The sequence below is a fragment of the Diadema setosum genome, chromosome 11, assembly GCF_964275005.1.
Source record: "Diadema setosum chromosome 11, eeDiaSeto1, whole genome shotgun sequence".
Lineage (NCBI taxonomy): Eukaryota > Metazoa > Echinodermata > Echinoidea > Diadematoida > Diadematidae > Diadema > Diadema setosum.
In genome coordinates, this window is record NC_092695.1 from 10,955,755 (window position 1) to 10,978,603 (window position 22,849).

Sequence of the window (22,849 nt, forward strand, 5' to 3'; positions counted from 1 at the left end):
ACATTGTAGCAAAACTTTAAAATGTCATTACTTCCTTATTTTATACCCGATTTCTATCACAATTATACCGTTGAACTCGCAATATTTTACTCTTTGTTATCAGACTAACTTGGACTTGGATTTGGACTGGATTTCCCCTTTAGGCAGAGGAGAAATTTCGCTGCCGTTAATGACACATGAATCAACTTGTGTAAGTATGTTGTGAATTATGCCTACCAAAAAAAAAAAAAAATGATCAAGCTTTTCACTCCACAAAACACTTTTATCAACTATAATAGAATGCCTAAGAAAGCACAAGAGGCCTATATACACTCTCGATCTCCCAAATGGCGAGGTGTACTTATCAAGGAATGGCAAACGATGATCTCTATTCATGGTCTATCGATATCACTCAATGAATTTGAAACGTTTTTCTTGAAATGACGATAAAATAAATACAAGGGATATTGTTGTGATTCACGCTGCTTAATTTTGCTGTTTGTGGGCTATAGGACAACAATAACACGTTTTCCGCTACCCTCCAAAAATGTGTAACATAATTATCTGAACATTAAGTCACATGTGTGTCAAATTTCTTTTGAATCGATTCAAACCTGGATAAGCCGTGTGTCTGTGTGTGTGTGTGTGTGTGTGTTTTTTTTTTTTTGTGACCTAGGAGCCTTAAAGTGTAGTCTCCATGACAACAGATAAGTACCTACTTTCCGCGACTCTCTGAAATACGTCTTGCACAACTGTACATTACAATTACTTAACGTGTGCCTATTTTTTTTTTTTTTTGAATCGCTTACAAACGCTGATTCCTATATACTAGTACCCCTTTCTACTTCGATTGACTGGATAACACTTTACTATACCTTTCTTGGCATTCTAATCTCCATCATTTTAATCTGTGACGGATTTGAATATCAGTCCATTCAAATCTGCTATGAAAGAATCAATGATGCACCGAAGACGTCATGAAATCTTAATATTACTATGTAAATATTGAACGTTACAATAATTACTTTTGGGGGTTTTTTATATGTCAAGAGGGGCTATAAATGTCATACATATTGAGATATTTTACTTCGAATAGGCACATTAAGTGTAATACCCCAATCTCTCTTTTCAATGCGGTATAGAGGGATTTGCAAATTGTTAAATTCACTTTACATTCAATTCAATATTTAGTTCAATTAATGAAAGGAAATAGGCCTACATAGTGCAAAGTGATATAGAATCAACTGCTAAAACAGTTTGAAAGATATCCTTAACTGTAAAACAAAATATATGTACAATGGATATTTTAGCGAGCAAAAAAAAAAAAAAATAGAATACACACTTTGCCATTGTAAAAACAACAACAACAACAACAAGAAACAGAAATTCAATATGGCGGTTGAAAAGAGTGTTCCACTAAAAAGCAACCTTGCAGGATGTGGATCATTCGATCAAAAAAAGCAACACCAAATTACAAATATAATGACACGTATTCATGCTTGATCTATGTACCACTGGAGTATTTGATTACTGATATGATGAAAATAATGATAAAGCATAATACTTAGCACTTGTTTTTAGATATAAACAAAATACAAGCTCAAAATAGAAAAAAATAAAAAAGGCTGGAGTCATCCTCGAATGATACTAGTAGGGCCGAAATGAGTTTATCTCTGGACTTATGAAAATCATTGATATAGATTCAAAACTTGTAAATACAATTTTGACATAAAATATGAGTACGTTATTATATTTGTCAACACTACAAAATATGATAAATGAAATTTATGGATATACAATTGATACGGTGAAAAAGAAAGAAAAAGACATTCTGAAGTTTAGGAAATGCAGGGTATCAAAAATTGGGAGGCATGCTAAAGAAGCAGTGCTTATATAGGGTACTTTTCCCCCAAACAAAGTAAAACAATTATACATAAATATCATTGATCTTCATATTTTTGTACATGAAACTAGATCTACTAAATGAATTACACGTATTACGAGTAATCGAATTAACATGTTAACATTTGGAGCAAATCTTTTGTAAAGGAATATTACTAATCGTCTGTATCAAAATGAGCACAGCATGTTACTCATTATGAAACAACTGAATCGACATTTTGACTATTTCCTGGCATCACAGTGCTTGCGTTACGATCTACGAGTGAAATTAATTGTCAGTAAATAAGTTACGAATTACGTTGAGCGTTCTTATATCCACGAAGGTATAAATGGTGAAGAAAATTCTTTGAGCTGACTTGATTAAATATATCTATTACTTCTAGTAAAATTATGAATAATAAATAGATTTATTTATTACTTCTAATTAAACTTATAATTTGGATTATTTATACCCTACAACGTTGCAATTATGATAACATAATTTTCGGGAAATTACTGTCATTAACAAAATAATTCTGCCTTTATGCTATCCACTCCAGTGGAATAGCCTAGCCTACAACTTCACGTAAACTCTTTGCACTTTTCCTATAATCATGACAAACAGAACTGAAATATTGCTGCAGTCATTGTCTCAATGATAAACTTCTGTTCCATTAAAGTTTCAAATAATGCCGGACGATTGATTTTGGGAAAAATAATGATAAACAGTCACTCGCACGGAATGATTCCTGGTACAGTACAACATGTTCATTCATTCAGGTTCTCCACACATGAAGTCTGCGGCAAACTTGGAATCAATACCTTGCAGTCTGCATGCCTCTCTGCATTGGTGGAAGGTGGTAAACTCATTTCCCCCCCCCCCCACTAGATATTGTTTCCTTTAACTTTCAACCAATCACAAATGACTTTACAGCATGGAAGCATTAAAGGTTTTTGAGTAACCTGTCAATCAAAATAGGGCCGATTTGATGTACCTGTGCATTTTGATGGTAGACTAAGAGCCAATTTAGTCTACCACTTACAGAAATACCTGATATAAATTTCATAGTAGGTGGGGTTTTGAATACAAAAAAAATGAATAAAATGTGACCGCATAAAGTGAATCCATTACCTTATTTAAATGTTGAAATGAAAAGGATCTACAAAATATAGATGAAATAATAATTGAGGTTTATTCTCGGTCTTTAATTTAGGGTAAGATCATAAATTGGTCTTTCATGTCTCACAAGGTCATATTATAACATCCTGTCATTTCATAGGAAATAATGGTTTTGCGGTCTTTTGACTTTGCGTTTCAGTCACAGTCAAAAATAGGGAACCCTCTTTAGTTACAGGTATTCCCCTTCTTGTAATCCTCGAACACCCGCTGCCATTCTACCATCTCCCCCTTCCAGTCGTCATAGCTTTCCCGCCATTCTCTCTCCTCTTCCGTCATGCTGCCTGCAACATAAACAACGCCAGAAGGAGCACATGATATCATATCAACTCAACATGCAAAAATTTTCGATGTTTCTAACATTCATCGTCAACATCGCTGCTATATCATTTCATCCACTTCATTTCGTCTTCCATCAAATCCACTAAAGAACTACTACAGAGGAGAGGGAGCGAGAAACAGAGAGAGAGAGAGAGAGAGATGGCTGAAACAAGAAAGCAAGACCTATGACAGGACACTATGAGCTCAGGTTAATTTGTTTTTATTGTTTAACGTCAGTAAGAGATGTGGTGTGGCAACTGAAATACACGGTGGTCAATTCTCCTTGAAATAACAGCTCATCACAGAGACTTGCATTCATATCACCAAAAATCGTAATAAAAGTCAAATGGAGACTCACGACTGAAGAAAGCTTAAGCAGGGAGAGTTTAACATGGCTTGTGTTGGGTTAACACAAATGTTATCAAAATTTTCATATACATTATCATAATCAAACATCTTTTGAGTGGAATCGTGCGTGCGCATGTGACCAATAAGGTAGGCATATGTTCTGTATTGATATGATATAATATATCACTTCTTTTCAGATCAAAAGACAATACCCATGCAACATCAAGGTTTAGTGTATAATGATTTGAGGATATTATGTCTCTCTTACTTGTAAAGATCATGAGAGAAGGTATGTAGTGATTCCAGAAGTGGCATCCCCTCGCTCTGGCGGCTCTTCCCACTCCTAGTTCGAGGGAGAACTGTTTGTGACTAAGCTCAGGGATGGTGTAGAGAGGCCAGAAATCTTCCCCATCTCCTCGGGGAACGTCCTCACTGGGTCTGCTGGGATCTCTGTTATGCGGCAAAGATTCGGATTCGTATTCACTTTATTCTGAGTGCCGTTATTAAGGAAAAAAAATCAAAATTAAGAATTCCGTCATTGAAAAAACAGAACACAAATAAATTATACGTTTCCTAGGAGACTAAAAATAAGGCTAGGAACATCAAAACAGTAAGATCGAGACCCTAAAGGAGAATGTGACAAAGTTCTATGAGTGAGTGCATGAAGCTCACCATCTTTTTCTACGGAAGGTTGTTTGAAGTCTTCAAGAGAACCCATTGAAGCAATGGGATCCGTCTGTTCACGACTGGATAACAGACATGGAGAGCGAGGAGGCTGCCCAGAACTTGGGTGATTCAGAACAGCCTGCTTTTGTTAGGGACCACTTACATGGGAACGCCCGCCAGGGGATTTAGATTGTGGGTAGGTTGTTGTTGAGGACGTGAAGCAGATCGTTGCCAGTCTAGAGGTCTTCGGGAGTGGGGACTCGCTTCCAATCTTCTTCAAGAAATTTATCAGCCGTCAGTATATATTATAGTCTTCAGTAGAGGGATAGCCGAAATGTTCACTGCAACTGGCGATCCGCTTTGATAGCATATGTTTCCTTGACAGAAACTTTGAAGGAACACTGGGGGAGACTGTCTTTACCGAGAGGTTACGGCAAGAACTCCGACGAGCTGAACACTGGCCTCTTGATCTCCATTTCTTTGAACTCTGAGAGGACGAGCCCTTAATTGGTTCGGACTCTCTAGATAAGCCAAAGCGTACAATCTTTGCAGGAGACCTCGACGGATGACAGGATGAGAGTTCTAGCTTTCCTGAAGAGGTAGGGTGACTTCCTAGAGATACAGCAACGACAGATCGATTTATTAACTACGTAACGGTCTCGTCGACAAGAGGTCGCCTGTTTCTACTGCAAGAAAACGGGACACATGATGCAGCGTCATTACCGTACAAGAATGATACAGTTTATCCGGCGAGCGAGGCCAAATTATCGACAATAAGGTGAAAGTGGAGAATGATGCAATCTCTTGAAGAAGTATCTGCCTTGGTCATGAAGTGTCTACGGGAGGAATATCGCCACATCCGGAAAAAGTCAAAACAGTACAAGAATAGGACATCTCTAAGACTGAGACGGAGTTTCGTGGATTTCTGGGACTGTGCAGCTATCTACGACGCTTTGTGCCAAAATGTGCAGAAGAATCGGCACCCCTTTATGCCTTGCCTGGATAAACATCCATCAAGAGAAAAGCAAAGATGACTGCAGAGGAGAAGGCTATAAGGACTCCACTATCTGAGGTATGGAATGAGGACTGTACCAAGATTATGGAGGTTAGGAGGAATCATTTTGACGTCTGTACCCGTACGTACCCAGACTTTAGGGAGGTATCCATCCTGGAGACAGATGCTAGCCATCTTAGATAGGTAGCTGTACTGTCCAAATACTAAAAATGGTAAGAACGCGGTTATCGCCCAAGTGAGTAGAGCACCAAGGGTGAACGAGTGGAATATGCAGAACTACAACTCGACCAAGCTGGAGTTGCTGCTGTTGAATTGGTTTGTTACCGAAAAGTTGAGGGGCTTCGTAATTGGAGCCAGCTTTACGGTGTACAAGGACAATTATTCACTCAGCTTCCTCAACTCTATTACAAAGCAGGGGAACACAGAGATGCGCTGGCAGGAAGAATTAGCTAAATTTCAGTTCCAGATATATTGCAGGCTAGGGAGGATCTACACCAATGGTGATTCACCAAGGTGGCAGAATTAAATGGCGATAGGTGTCAGTGTGGGAGACTGAAAGAGATCAAGGGTTACACAGAGATCAAGACAGAAAGAAAGAGGTACCATTTCACCTGCTCCGCAAAAAAACGACAAACGAAGAGTTGCCAGAGATGCAGCATGAAGATCAAGTTCCTGACAGGGACATAGGTTCAACATTCATCCTATCCATCCCAAAGAAGTATGTGGTACGGATGCAACATGACGACGACGCTCTCTCTCTGAGGTCTTGGCCTAGAAATCCAAAATAATCTCCTGTATGGCAGGTATGACAGAATCAAAAGCCATCCGAAAGAGTATCACCTTACGTTCAGAGACGATGTCTAATACCGCAAGGTCCAGATTAATGAGTCAGAAAGGTAACAGTTACCGGGTTCCAGAGACTTTGAAGGAACGGGGGCTTCAGGCCGTCCATGACCAGGTAATTTAAGACACCCAGTCTCAGAGTCTCGACAATAGCTTTCGTCCATCGAAGATGCTACTGATCCCATGGTCGATGATATCAAAAACTATTTCGATAACTGCAAAAGTTGTCTGCTTTCAAAATCTAAACCAGGAGTGAGGATTATGATGGGAACACTTATTACCAAGAAATCACTCGTGATCCCATAGCGATCGATTTCACCATGTTAAACCCAACTAGAAAGATTGAAAAAGTGTTGGTAATAACAGATGTGTCTCCATGTTTTGTTGTTTTATATGTATTATTTATACATATATGAAGTGCAACTGAGTTCATTACAACAGGTTGGCCCAGTTGAGGTATCCACATCTACTTAACAACAATGCACATTGTAATATATGGCCTATTGGACCTGCCTGCATATCATTTTAATTTTGTTTCAATTTCCTGAAAGTGTTTTTTTTTTTACTTGACCCTCCAAGGACGCCCTTCTCAATAGGGTCTAGAGAATTGCGACGTTGAATATCTGATGCGATTCTGCTTGGATGGATTTTGGTGACACCCGAAACATCAGATCTTTGTGATTTGACTAACGGCGCACCTATAAACATACTATTTTTCTTCTCAGCCTTCGGGCAAACGTTTCGTTCTGCAGCTGTAGGATGACAGAACTGATAAAACAATAATGATAGGTTTTACTCTCACTTTTAGATTATACAAAAAACACAAAAGATATTAATGGTGGCGTTTACAATGAGAGCCAGGCAGCCTTGAAAGCATTTGTGCTTGTATTAGGATGCCTACACATGAAAATAGTATATCCTTTACAATTCCAACATATATTACACACACACACATACACACACAAAAAAAAAAAATTACTTGGGGCTCTTTAAAACAAACAAAAAAATGCTTACCCTGACTTTGCAAAGTTTGTCCAAAATTCCATGATTTTAACCGAGAGGGCGTTCTCTTCCGCGGTCATATTGTGTGCCCTGATGTTGTACAGCTCATCTATAAAGGGCATCCCAAACACAAAAATCAGGTCTTCTCCATGGCCCGCACCAAGCCACGGAGTAGAGGGGTAGCTTTCTCCATACTGAAAAATGCTCCTAGCAGTGAAAATGACATGAAAAGAAGTTGACATAAACAAAGGAAATATTAGAATCGAATGCATCGAATTCATTGTGATTATGTTCATATGAGTTCAGAAAATTCAGTATTTTATACAACATTAACATTGGAAAACTATCTTCAAAAGGCATGAGCACTTGAATTATTTGTAGTGTAAAATTATCTTATCGTCTTATCTATCTCATTTTGATCTAAATACTATACAAGTAAACAATATCAAAGAGAGGTATATGACCACACACACGTAAACACACACACATACACACACACAAAAAAAAAAACAGTCTACACGTTCAGACAAGAAAAAGTATGATCGAGGCTACGTACTTTGTTGGCTCGTGGGTCATGAAATATTTGTATACCGTTCCCCCGTGGACTGCGTGTTTCCTGACTACGTAATCCATCGGGGCGGCGTAATAAATGTCGGTTCCTAGATAGACCAAAGACGGAAAATAGTCCGCGTCCGGGTCATCTGCGATGGTCCAATCAATGTACTCGTGGTTGATGGAATCCCCAAGAATATCGTCAGTTAACCCTTGACTCCTGTAAATGTTTACGAAGAAGTCGAATGTTTCACGATTGATCACAGGAGGGGTTGGACTGCCGACATACGCTTGTAGAAAGGCAAACGGAATCAAAGTACCCTCGTCTTTGTTGAACCCCGCGAGTAGCGGTACCTTCGCAAAGTGTCCCATCTCGTAAAGGTTCATAGGGGTGTCTTCCAGAAATGTACCATCAATAGTTACCGGGTAGCCTCCGTTAAGATTATACATCTATCAAGCCGTTAGTAGAGTGGTGGGAGAGGAGACGGAAAGAGAAAGAAAATGCACTAATGTTCTTGTGACAAATGGAAATACACCTTTCTCTGAACCAAGGTGCACACTTTCAGGCATTGTCTTGATACAAAACTGTCCGAAAATGATTGACCTTTTTAATGCACTTAGGAAGAACATTGACATTGATCATTTGGAAATTCTTTCGGTAATTGTATACAAGAAGATGCATGCGCATGTAAATCCATGTGCAGGGGGGGGGGTTGCGTGACCCTTTAAATGTGATTTGAAATCTTTACTTTAAGTGTAGGTGTGACATTACAATCGCATGTACAACTAAAAGAATGAAAATAATATGTTTAATCAAACATATATTAATTTGATAATATGTCTTCAACATAAAAAATCTCAAACTCTCACCGATCAATTTAAGGTTTCGAACAATCAATGTCGAACGTGCGTCCTACTTTCAAAGTTCGGGCCAATAAAATGCTCGCTCTTAAGGAGTGACAAGGACTGGTTGGACTGAGAGAAGACATAATAAGAAGGCATGGAAATCTTCTTAAGAGTTGAGGCTGAATTAACTACTGCAGGCTGGACAACTTTCGGTCGGTGTCATCACTGCAGAAAAATGTGGTCAGTCGTACCGACAGAGCTAGACATTCTTTACTCGATGCCCGACAAGACCAAAACTTTCACGGACAGACCAACAGACTTTCATGCAGAAGACTATGCATGGATTACTGAGAAAGAGATCTAAACATTTTTTTTTTTGATCCAGAGAGAGGAGGAGAGAAAGATAAACGTAAAGATGAAAGATATAAGATGATGGTGGTAGATATATATCGCACACAAAAATGGTGTGTCAAAGGAATAATAGATAACATGTGCACGAAAAACATGTAGAAAAGAATTAAATGCAAATGAAGGAAACGAACATTAAAAAGAACAGAAATGCAAAAAGTGCGAGAATGCGTAATGAACGAGCGAAAAAAGTGAAGAAAAATAAAAATGAAAAGAAAAGATAAAATATCGAACAAAAAAAAGACAAAATTGTATGTGCGTGTGAGTATGGGTAAGATTAAAATGTGTGTTTTGTCCACGCGGGTACATCGCACACAGTGATTCAGATTTGAATGAACAAAGTAGAGAATCAACTTCCTATAAACAAATTTGCATGCTCGAAACAAGTTCACTAGCCGTGAATAAAATTCCATCGAACATTAACGAAATCGTTTTGCCAATCAGTGCCTATCAACACTTTTAATCGCGCTAATACTTTTCTCTCTTTTTTTTTAAATCTTACTGTAAGTTACCTCATTGGCTTTCGCCCTTAGTTCGTCGGCTTCTTGGAGTTTGAGGCAGGCAACCAAAACTTCGGAGGTGGACGTATCGCACCCGCAGGCGACCCCCAACTCTCGGGATAGCCTTCTTTCCCTCTCTGGATCGTGCCTAAAGGCCCAAGGACTAACAGCATTACCGCTCTGTTTCAGTAATAAACGGACAAAAAAAAAAAAAATATATATATATAAAAACAAATACAAATGCTAATTCCACGTCATTTCGATTTTTATTAAATCCAATAGTATACAGATGGAAGAGGAAAAAGAAACTTTGAATCCAACAATGCACATGCTGTCTGCATCCAATACAGTCATGTCAGTGCTAATCTGAACGCATAGCCCCCATTTTGCGCTCCGTCATCATTGCGAACTTTTTAAACAATTAGGCCTACTTCATACACATGAAAACAACTTCAGTTCAGTTCAGTACAGTACAGAACTTACTTCATACATGAGCACTTACACACTAACATGTACATGCACACACACACACACACACACACACACACACATAAACAAACTCAAACACATTATTATATGTGTCATAGCCATGTGAAGCTACATACAGATTATCTAGCGTGTTTGAGCAAAAATAGTTTAGGTTATTGCCTGCTACGCATATAAAGAATCGGCGGTCAACGGATTAGACACGTCTGGTTTTGTGCCAAAAGTGCTGTTCCTATTCACCTGTAAGATCGCCTTGTTGAAGAAGCCGCGGCTGAGTTTTGAAAGGAGGTGGAAACTGACGCTCGCCGCCCCGGCACTTTCCCCGAATATCGTGATGTCATCTTTGTTACCATCAAAAGCTGAAAAAATTGCAAAGAGTAAAATTGTTTCTTGACAATTGTTGACGATTGCTGTGGTTTCAGAGAGGTGATTTGTAGCATCGACGTAAAGTCGAAAGCCGGTACGTTGTCACTTTTTTTTTTATTATTAACATGTAGCAAAATAAAGCAAACCAGCTAGGGTGGTGACATACCGTGATCACGTCACGAGCTCAACAGCAGCGACTCATACAGCCCGAGAGTCATACTGCCCATGAGTATAATAATCCACGAGTTATACAGCCCACGATTCATACAGCCCACGAGATCGACATCAGCTGAAGGTTGGTTTAGCGGGTTTAGTGGGAGAAATAGTGATATCTCCTTATATTTTAGGCTTTATTACAAAATTGTTAAGGATGCTTTGTGATACTACTGGCCTACGCATATGCATCAATTAATGTGATATCTCGAATATTTTTTGAATCACTGCTCCCAATGGTAAACAGTACCTTTAATGTACGGAGTGAGTCTTATTTACCTTGTGTCGAGACGAGATCACCTGCCATTCAAATCGTTGTTGGACTGAATTTTTTTCTTAGATATTAGTCCTTACCCTCGATGTTGTTATAAATCCATTCCAGTGCAGCGACCTGATCCAGCATACCATAGTTTCCTGGTGCCACATCGTCCTCTGGAGAGAGAAAAAGAAATACACACAGTGAGAGTGAGAGAGAGAGAGAGAGAGAGAGGAGATGGAGAGAGATGTAGCGAGTCAATGGCAGAGATAAGTAGAGAAAGGTGATAATTATGATAATAGGAAGAGAGACAATGGATAGAATGTGAGAAAATAGGATACTCAATAAGTGGAATCGACGCCTTCTTAAACTAACAACATTGTGCTAACAAATAGGCCTAAATATTCGCGTAATTGATAGCCTTCAATCTTTAATCTCCAATGTCACATTTGTGTAGTATGCACTCCTTTCCCTCCAGGAGACTGTGATTCTGTAGTGATCTCTACATCTTACTTTCTCCAGACGATAGGACTCTCACTTATTTCTAGTTTATCTCTTTAATAAGTCAAGAATGTGCAGGCTTTGTACAACATATGATAGCATTGCACAACATATAATAGCATTGTACATTTTATATATATTTTTTTCAAATCATATTATTATTATTGTTATTATTTATTCGGCATTTGCAAAACAATACAAGTGATAACAGAGAAACAGAATAAACAAACAAAACACATGAAAGCAAAGTGTCAGGCTTTCCCTGTTGAGCTTCCCGAAGGAGCCGGGTTGGAAAAAAGCAATCAAAATCACTATGACCCTTGGGCCTCTCCAACCAACTTGAGGAAGCACATCAGGGAGTTGTTGAACATAAAAGAAAAGAAATAATACAATTTGAATTAAGCGTGTACACCAGATGGATTTTTTTCTTCAAACATGCTAAAGATATTTTGGCAAATGGGTATACATTCCACCCCCCGTAAAAAAGAAAAAAAAATCCAGTATACAAAAAAAGTGTTATCAGAGTACATCTCAACAACAACAAATATCCCCTCTAACTACTACACTACAGTGTATGAAGCCAGCAGTATCATCAACATACCCCAAACCATCTTCGATACACAGTAAATATAAAAATAATTTCAAAACTTTAACTTCATCATTACCCTGGGACTACATAATCCAGCACTTTCTGTAAAATTTCCTTGTGTGGTATTACACACACCACTGTGCAATATACATTATATATCAGACGCCAAAATTCATAAATGATATTAAATAATGTGAGGCATGAATTAAGGCATGAACATCAAAAAAAAAAAACTATACAATTACTAATCAGTTAATGTTATATATGTCTTACACAAAAAATCTGAAACCCAGAGACAAGATATAACTGGGTCGCAAACAAAACTGAATATCAATCAATATTCTGTGTTTTATGGCAACCAAGAGCAATCATGATAAGAAAAACAGCAAAAAAAAAAAAAATCACAATTATCAGATAAAATGAATCATAATCCTCCTTTAGACATGTCCTGCATCTTCCAGGGATTGAAATCAGCTGAGTTACAATAAACTGATGACACAGAAACCTGAAAAAAGTCGGTAAAATTCTCTCCAAATGAGAGCAGAAATCAGGGCACCAGGGCACCCGACCTGAGATAACACACTCATACAGTTAATTTGACACATTTGTGTATTTCAAACAAAGTCAAAGTACAGAGACTCTCATACACATGTACATTGTATGTATATGATACCTGTGGTTATCAATACACTACATTAAAATGAACCTCTCAGTTGTTGAAGGAAAGATGAGAGAGAATCAATAACTGCCGAGTCCCTTACTGAGTCAGGTAATTTGTTCCAGAGTCTGGGAAACCTACGGGTGGGGGACAGGAAGAGTAGCTGGGTTCTGGACATGTGGTGAGTGAATGTAAGAATGTATGGGTGCCGGGTATTTATCTGAACAGTGTTGGATATAGCTTCACATTTAATAACCCCTGAAAGGCATTTTATGGTGAACGCGCACAGAGCATAATCCCTTCTGGACTGTAACGATGACCAATGGAGCAAGCGGAGGCGCTCATCGTAGGACATCTCACACCTCCTTTGATGGAGTGCGGCTCTGGTCGCTGTCCGTTGAACTTGCTCTATTTTATGCTCCTGGGCTGCAGTGTTGGGGTACCATGCTGGTATGCCATATTCCAGAATAGGGAGTACCAGGGACCGGTAGAGACAAAATATCGCCTGCGTGGAGGCCCCACGTGCGATGCAGCGAATAAAACCCAGTAGCCGATTGGCACGAGCTACAACAGCGTCCACATGCAAGTTCCAACGGAGATCGGACGATATGATCACTCCAAGGTACTTATAGGATGGTACATGAGCTAGCGGGTCATTGTTAAGGGTGTAGACTGGGTATTGATCCGGTATCCGCTTCCGGGTGATGTGCATCACCTTGGTTTTCGCGGTGTTAAGTGACATTTGCTTTGATGTGCACCATTCATGAATTTTGTCAAGGTCTGATTGTAACACTGCTTGGTCATGTGAGGATCGTATTATTCTGTAGACGAGGATGTCATCAGCAAAGAGAACTGTGGTAGACTTTATGGAGTGAGCCACATTATTGACAAATAAGTTAAAGAGACAGGGTCCGATCACGCTTCCTTGCGGTACCCCCGAAGAGGCTCTAGTCCAAGAGGAGAATGCGCCCTGGTACATCACACGTTGGTCTCGCAAAACAAGGAAAGATTTGAGCCATTTCCAAACCATTCCGCGAATGCTGTAATCCTTGGCAACTGTATCGAGCAACGCAGAATGTGACATTTTGTCAAATGCTTTGACATGTCACAGAACACAGCATCGATCCGGGGAGCTTTAGGTCTGTCTAGGGTACAAGACCAATCATGAAGGACATTGGTTAGTTGGTTAGTTAATTCCACATGCCATATGAATCCATGTGTGATTGAATAGCTGATGTTACTATTCGTTCAAGGGTTTTACAGAGCACAGAAGTTAGTGCAACGGGTCTGTAGTTAGTGAGCAACTCTCTATCACCCTGTTTGTATATGGGAGTAATGTTTGCCTTTTTCCACATGTTTGGTACAACCCCTGTATGAAGAGATGAATTGAATAGGGCACACAAGGGATACACAATCTCATAAGCAGTTTCCTTGATGATTTTAGGGTGAATTCCATCTGGCCCTGGGGGTTTATTTGCTGGAAGAGAGAGCAACATTGGAATAATCTCACCTACAGAAATGGACAACTGACTCAGTTCAGGGACTAGGCATGAGCTGTGTAGAGGTTCATCTGGGATAAGTTGTGCAGGGTTGAACACAGAACTAGAGTAGTCATTAAAAGCTTGCGATATACTGTCAGGATTATTGAGAGTAGTACCATCATGAACAAACCCACGAGGGGCAGATGATTGCTTACATGATCTAACATAGCTCCAGAACCTACGTCTGTTGTCGTTAGACATAAACATATTGTCTACATAGAACCAGTATGCTTGTCTACATTGTTTCTTGACATCATTTCGTACCTTGCAATATGTTTCCCAATCAGTTTTCAAGCCTGACCTGCGAGCTCTCTTGAATAACACATGCTTTTTATGAACAAGTTTTCTCAGCTCTTTAGTAATCCAAGGGGAAAATTTCGACTTTCGTTTGGATACTCTGGGAATAGAGTCATTTACAGCTGCATTAAGTAAGTCTGTGAAGATCTCTGCTGATGAGTTTGGGTCATTGGAATCCATAAATGCAGACCACGGAATAAGCTGGATTAGCCTTCGCAAGTGGTTAAAGTCTCCTCGCTGAAACTGCAAAAATGATCTCACTAGACTGTTTCGAAGGAGTGAATGTGAAGAGCGAAGGTGGATGGATACTGCATGATGATCGGATGAGACAGGTGACGGTGAGATGTTGACGGAGGAGACGTAGTGCCGGCAGTTTGTGAAGACAAGGTCAATCGTTGAACCAGTTGTAGGCATGTTGGCTTCGGAAGGCCTTGTGGGAACAGACACCAACTGAGCCAGTCCATGCTGTGAAGTGATTTCCTCCAGGTAGGCATGATGGTTTGTTCGGTGTGCACCTGGATACATGTCTATGTTGAAATCCCCAACCAGGAGGCATCCATCGAATAGATTGACATCCACTGATTCAAGGGAGTCGGCGACCTTCTCCCAATATGACACAGGAGAAGAAGGTGGTCGGTAAAGCACGCCAACCAGCCAATTAGCTTTAGCGAGTTTCACAGACAACCACATCAATTCAAGATCATCTGTTTCGTGTCGATGTAATCTGCGGGGTGATAAATCAGGGTCAACGGCGGCCAGAACACCTCCACCACGGCCCTTTGGACGATCTTTGCGGAAGACAACATGCAACAAGCCAAGAGAGGGGTCTGGTTCATCTCTGGTGAGCCATGTCTCTGTGATGAACAACATGCTAGGTGTATGATTGGCAAGAGAGAGCTGAAGATCCTGCCATTTGTTGCGAATGCCCCGAGCATTGAAAAGAAGACATGACAGTGGGGCATGGTTATGCCTATGGTTGACTGAAGAGGACCGGTTCTGGTTACATGATCCACCGGGAGTTGTCAAGGGCCGTGGATTAGGGCTTATGTCACCAGATTGAAGGAGGATACTCGCCTTGAAGGTTGCACATGAGTTTGAATAGTAGTGTATACACTTTCCGCCATATTTGAAGTGGACTGTACAGTACGTTGGTGTAGCAGTTATAGGGGGGCATACCAAGTACCAAGGAGAGCTTTGTTCACGTTCAGATAGGCATAGTGTAGTGAGGCCTATGAATAGAGCCAATCTAATCATCTCCATTGTAAATACTCACAGAAGGTGTTAAGCACAAAGGGGAGGAGGTTCATTGATGTCCAGGGGTATTCAAGGATGAGTGAACACATTCAGGCCATGCTCTGCGTGTCATGGCTACCAAGGCAAGTCATATGAAGAGTCACAGCAAAATCAGAATCACGGTTATCTGGTGAAATCAATCAAAATCCTCCATAAGACAAGTCTTGCAGCTTCCAGAGATTGAAATCAGCATTTTTTTTCAAAACATCATTTTTTTTTTCAAAACATGAGACAAAGTTGGGAATGGATTGATAAGTAAGAGAAAAGAAAAGGAAAAAGGGATATCCATGTTGTTCACAATCAGTAATCAATCAGTAATCTTATTCAATTTATGCACTAGTGGCCAACAAACAGATTGCCCTAATGATAGATATGAGGTTCATATTCATATTCATTCATTCATTTATTTCATTCTTCGGATAAAAAGATTGGAAAAATAACAATCATGCATATATACACAATGTGTACAGGTTAAAATGGTAAAAATACTATCAGCGAACAAATACAATAGAACAAACGGAGTGCATTGTAATAAAGAAAAATGAAATAGGATGTATCAGTAAAAGCCTAGGAGGCTTGACAGGTAGATACACCCATAACGTATGACATAGAAATATATAGCTACAGTACAGCACAGAATAACTCAATGTGTGTTCGCGCGTGAGCGAGTGTGTGAATGTGAGTGAATATAAATTGTTGCGTTAAACATAAAACGACAAAAGATGAAACTTATACTTAATTTTAAATGAGTTCAGAAATTGAATATTGCGTAGCGATGGAGGCAGAGAATTCCACATATTTGGTCCAGTATACCGAATCGATTTATACAGGGAATGGGAAGTTACTCTAGATTTGTGGAAAAGTTGTCTATTTCTAGTATCATAATTGTGTACATCCAGATTCAAAGAAAACATTTCCATCAGATACTCGGGTAATGTATTGGAAAAATAACGATGCATAATCATACAAATACTTAATCTATTAATATCATAAATATTTAGAGTGTTCAAACTATAAAATAAAGGCATAGATGGAGCATAAAATTCGGCATTTGAACAGATACGCAGAGCCCGTTTTTGAAGACGTTGCAGTTTGCAGAGTTTGGACGGGTATGCAGTGGCCCACACAGTGTTGCAATACATAATATATGGAAGAATAAATGCATTGTACATCATAAACAAAATACGAAGGGGGACAAAATGCCTTATATGTTGAAGTATACCAATGATCCTGGATACCTTCGAACTGACATGATTTATATGAAAATCCCAGGCAAAATGTTGATCTAATGTCACTCCCAAGTATGTTACTACCGAGCAGTGTTCAATTTCAGTGTCATTTATATACAATGATATGTTGTCATAATTTTCACTCAAATTTTGCGAATAACGAAATACGACATATTTTGTTTTGAGAACATTCAATGACAACTTATTACAGAGAAGCCAAGTATAAACTAAATTCAAATTTTCATTTATGGAATCAATCAAAACTGAAAAATCAGAATGGGATGCTACTAAAGTAGTGTCATCTGCAAATAATAAGAACTGAAAAAACGGTGCACATTTTACAATATCATTAATATATATCAAAAACAGAAGGGGTCCTAATATGGACCCCTGGGGAACACCGCACAATAATGAGTTGCTATTAGAGCAGTAAGTATTATATAAAGTATATTGTTTTCGCCCAGTTAAATAACTATGAAACCACTGGTATGGTATACCACGAACCCCGTAGTATTGCAATTTGGATAATAAAACTGAATGGGAAAGGGTGTCGAAGGCCTTCGATAAATCCATAAATATTGCAATTGCATGCTTATTTTTATTGATAAGATTCAATACCCGATCATATAAATCAATTATAGCAAACTCAGTAGAATAATGGGAACGGAAACCATATTGATTAAAACAAAGAATATCATTCTGATTAAGAAAAGTGTAAAGCCTATCAAATGCTATTCTCTCCAATATTTTTGCAAAAACCGGTAGTACTGATATAGGTCTGTAGTTATTACAATCATTCTTGTCCCCTTTCTTAAACACAGGGATAACTTTGGCAGTTTTCATACTGGATGGAAATACGCCGGTTTCAAGAGATAAATTACATATATGTACAATTGGTTTAATGATAAATGTGATAACTGATTTTACAATGGAAGCGGGTATGTTATCAAAGCCAGCACTCTTGTTACCATCAATTTTGTGAACAATATCATATATTTCTGATTCAGAAACCGGTTTAAAAAAGAAAGAACGTTCAAAATTACCAGAGAGAAAATCAGAAAAACTCATAGACGTATCTGATGTATCAATCGAACGAGACAAATTTGGACCAACATCCACAAAATATTCATTAAAAATATTTGCTATTAAAACTTGATCACATATAACATCATTTCCTTGTACTAAAATCTCAGGCAGATTACTATCAGTTTTTCCCAGAGTCCGGTTAATAAATTTCCACATACGTTTTGAATCAAATTTAGTCTTATGAAACTCATCATAATAATATTTTCTTTTAGCATGTCGAATAACAGAGTTCAATCTATTACGATATTGCTTATAAAATGATTCATTACTGTTGTTTGGGTTCAGTTTGTACAATTTAAATAATCTGTTTTTCTTCTTGATTGATTTCAATATTGCACGTGTGATCCAGGGCTTTTTAATCCTTTTATCAACAGAACCCCTTTTTCTAAGCGGCATATGTTCATTCAATATAAACAGAAAGCGGTCCAAAAATAACTCATAGGCAAGATTGGCGTCGGTCAGCTCAAGGATATCTGACCAGTCAGCTTTCGATAAGTCGCCCATCAGTGATGATAATGACAAAGGTGTTATTTTCCGTGATAATACACTATGCTTTTTACTATTTGGACTCAACGTAGCTAAAGAAGAAACAGAAAAAACTGGATAATGGTCGCTCAAATCAGAGAGTAAAATACCAGAAATGAAATGATGGTCAGAAGAATTGGTAAAAATATTGTCTATAAGAGTAGCTGAATTAGAACATACACGGGTCGGTTTACATATCAGGGGGGAATACCCCATTGAAAAAAGCATATCAACGTAATTCTGAATGACACTGTTTTGGTCATACTGTATCAAATCAAGATTCAAATCTCCCATAATAAAACACACTTTCGACATTGCATTCAATGTATTCAAAACTAAATCAAAGGATTTTATGAAATCACCGACATTTGAAGAAGGTTTACGATATACTATTCCAATTATTATCTTGTTCTTAATTGCATCCGTGGTTTCAATGAAAAGAGATTCTACGCCATCAATAGACAATTCTACATCTTGTAAAGTTTGAACAGACAGATTTTCTCTGACATATAATGCTACTCCTCCGCCTCGGCCTTCAATACGATTAGCTTGGAACATATTATAACCCTGTAAAGAAAAATGATTTGATTTATTGCTCATCCATGTCTCAGTTACTCCTATAACAGAAAAGGGGAACTTAAGAACCTGTAAATCTTCACAAAGTTTATCAAAATTCTTATTCAAACTTCTAGCATTATAATGGATCAAGCTAAGCTTGTTCATCGACGCATTAATAGATACTGAATCACGAAACTGTTCAAAATCATAATAATTGCAATCAGAGGTGTAATTTTGAGAATAGGAATTCTCATCGTCATCAGAATTGACCGAAAAATCAGTGCCTAGATACTCACAGAAAGACGCCATTAGAAGACAGAGATAATGAAGCTTTATTGATTATTCACAAAGTGTCGATGTCGCGAAGAGAAGTGATCAGTTTCTTGGTTCCGTTTTTTGTTATTGTGAAGGTGTACCTAACCTCGAGAAACAAACAAACAAACAAACAAACAAACAAACAAACAAAAACAGTGTACGTATACCAAACTGTTTTCTTTTTTTCGATCCTCTTCTCTTCAGTTGTTTCTACAATGAATTCATTTGAAGTTGAGGAATTGCTGAAAAGTATTTTTTCTCTTCACATGTACAAATAATAGAAAACAACAACATGGTAAAAGACCAAATACCAATGATGCGATAATGAGAGATGCAAAAGAAAAACAACTTGTGAAATATTTGCAGATTCTTCTCATTAAACTATAATTTGCACTTGGTCGCATGAGGCTAAGAAAAGTGGACCAAAGTATGAAACTTTACAGTTCATTTTGTTCAGTCCCCAAATAAACATAAGTTTCAATCTAAGTTTAAGACTTGTGGGGAAAAAAATGGTTACATTTTTCTTAAAACAGGGGGAAATGTAGACAAAGCTCAAACTAAAACCAAAACTAGAACAAAGAAAACAGAAATGCAGTACATGTAACTTGCTATATAATTATTCCACACCTGCTAGATGACCATCGACAAAAAGGCCTTCACAGAAAATTCAACTGAAAAAGAATCTGTTTTGCTGGTTTGAAAGCAGAAAGAGAGCGTGCATTGTATAAACTATATCATACTATACCGGTCAATAATCACGTAAGTCACCGTCCATCATCCACCTGCGACAAAAGCCAAAACACATTATACGTTCGTAAGGTATTAAAAAAAAGGGCGTACCTGTTGAAAACTGCGCGAAGACACCTAAGCGATAGTTTATCGCTACTACTATGACGTCACCAACAGTGACCAATGGGATACCGCTATATTCATACCCCATGGCCGTTTCACTACTGAAAGCTCCACCATGAATCCACACCATTACAGAAGTGCCAGGTTGCTGCAAGAATAAAGAAAAAGTATAAATATTAATATTATACATAACATCACCTGTCAAGCACAGTCATAATGTATGATGAAAATGTGCATGTGTATGAGTAGTTTTTTAAAACATTAACTTATCGCTTCACTAACAGGGTATAATGTGATGAATTGTCTTCTCTACCGATTGTAATCCAATTCAGAAGAAAGCGATTAAAGACCATATCACACTATAGGGTATAAAGTTGAGCTTACGTATGCTCAGCGTACACCATTTATGGCGTTAGTGTTCGTACCGTGAGCCTAAATTCCAATTTTTACGACATATACCTGAAGCTGAAAAAATTATGCAAAACCCTGAACAATCACTTTCAATCCACAAAAATAAATGATAAATCAAAGCGTAGCACGCTCGTAAGCTTCAACACAGCTGCAAATAAAATGGTAAAATGAAGTAAGCCACCAGTACCAATGGTGATGTATAAGTTAAGTTCATGTAAAACATGGTCGTCTGCTTTTGCTGCATTTTTAGTCTTTTTTTTTTTTCATTAGTCTTTTTCCCCCCACGGTTGTATTGCTACTACAAGTAGTAATAGTAGTAGTAGTAGTAGTAGTAGTAGTAGTAGTAGTAGTACTACTACTACTACTACTACTACTCTACTACTACTACTATACTACTACTGTTATTACTCGTTAGAAAAGATGGTTTCGCTGTCTCCCATAAGTATATTTCATTTGACTTTCATTTATTGTAACATGTCGATTCTTTCAGAACATATATTTATAATAATATAATAAGTACACACAACCACACACACACACACACACACACACACACACCCATTGCGTGTATGGCTGTGTGGGAGTGGGGGGATGGGGTAAACCTGCAATGCTATACTACTGCTACTTCAACTACTACTACTACTACTACTACTGCTGCTACTGTGCTACTACTACTATTACTACTACTACTATTTCAACTATTACTACTACTACTACTCTACTACTACTGTTATTACTCGTTAGAAAAGATGGTTTCGCTGTCTCCCATATCTATACTTCATTTGACTTCCATTTATCATAACATGTCGATTCTTTCAGAACATTATAATATAATAAGTACACACACTCAAACACACACACACACACACACACACACACACACCCATTGTGTGTATGACTGTGTGCGAGTGGGGGATAGGGTAAACCTGCAATGCTAATGTTGTAATAGCTGTTATTACCCTCTGGCTAGGGGCATAGATGTTCAGGTACAGACAGTCCTCTGACTGAACGGGGTAAGCCACGGATGGATCTTGCACACAGGCCGCTGAGAACTCGGTAGCATTTCTTTCGCCTGTCCACGAAGCCTTTGGTAGTGGTGGAGCGAATCGCTCTGGTGGATCGGCAAAGGGTACTCCCTGTAGAAAAAATAATCGTAACATTAATTTGATCTACGCTCTTATCATTACATAAAGACTGTAAAGACCACAAGAGAAAGTGAATGAATAATTCAAACTGCTTTTCTCTCTCCCTACAGCAATGAGAAACTACTTTACTTAAGCGAAGCGTATAAAGTATTTCTAAAGTTATTTTTTTCGGAGAAACACTAAGATGGCGTTTCAAAAAGAACCGTATATCGGTTCATAATGGCTTACCAGAAACACGTCGACGTCGCGCGTCTTGTTGATGAACGTGTCTTCACTAAAGTGGACAGTCTTTCCGACCAGGATTCCCTCATTGACTGTCACTCGAGGATTTTGTGCACTCACCACCTCGAGGACAGTGACAAGTGCCAAGGAAAAAACGATTGCCTTCATTGTAAAATTTGAACCCAATTCTTGAGTGATGTTATAATCGTCTTTGGCTGTACACCAGTCACATAAGGTTCCACAGATGGCGGCAGTGCACCCACAACCTCTTAAAGCTGAGTTCCACGAGGCAGGACCAGCTCCGATGCTTAAATAGTACAGTGTACCCTGTTTCAAGGAAGAGAACTGTAACGAAATGGTGGATTTCGATCCTTTTCCTCTTTTTTTTCAGCTGCACCGTGGTCTTATACGTACGTAAGAACCGCATAATATAGTAAGCAAACACAGTTGACTGCCTGACTCGTATTCTGTGCGTTTCACGCACTACAAACTTTTCCTGTGCCATGCATGAAGGCCTAGTTGCCCATCGGTGACCTTGAAGTCCTGTGTGCCATTGTTGGGGATCGGGGACTATTGAACACAGTTGAACCAGGGAGGTGGAACCCTTCACGTGCGAATACTTTTGGTATCATAATGTGTTGCACTAAGTAATAGTAACACATAGGTAATCGTAGCTGAAAAGCCATCGTCTGCACTACACATAGGAAATGTTTGAGTAAATAATGATTTTTCAAGTGGATTATACATTTCTTTTTTCTTCGGGTCGGG

General features: G+C 38.6%; 1 protein-coding gene across 1 annotated transcript; it reads right to left on the bottom strand.

Moving 5' to 3' along the window:
- Positions 1-3,205: 3,205 nt before the first annotated feature.
- Positions 3,206-22,249, bottom strand: LOC140234907 (acetylcholinesterase-like). The gene is made up of 10 exons (XM_072314947.1): positions 22,088-22,249; positions 21,674-21,850; positions 20,292-20,451; positions 10,958-11,035; positions 10,265-10,383; positions 9,551-9,718; positions 7,789-8,234; positions 7,245-7,439; positions 3,975-4,156; positions 3,206-3,321 (listed from the first exon to the last, which is right to left on the bottom strand). Exons 1-10 carry the CDS (start codon positions 22,247-22,249, stop codon positions 3,206-3,208), a joined length of 1,803 nt encoding a protein of 600 aa, XP_072171048.1.
- Between the last annotated feature and the right edge of the window lie 600 nt (positions 22,250-22,849).

Excerpts from the sequence above, each read along its gene's own strand:
- LOC140234907 (XM_072314947.1), bottom strand. The coding sequence starts at position 22,249 with ATGAAGGCAATCGTTTTTTCCTTGGCACTTGTCACTGTCCTCGAGGTG. Across the intron at positions 21,851-22,087 it reads GCGACGTCGACGTGTTTCTG|GGAGTACCCTTTGCCGATCC; the intron begins GTAAGCCATTAT and ends TTTTTTCTACAG. Across the intron at positions 7,440-7,788 it reads ATGACCCACGAGCCAACAAA|GAGCATTTTTCAGTATGGAG; the intron begins GTACGTAGCCTC and ends TTTCACTGCTAG.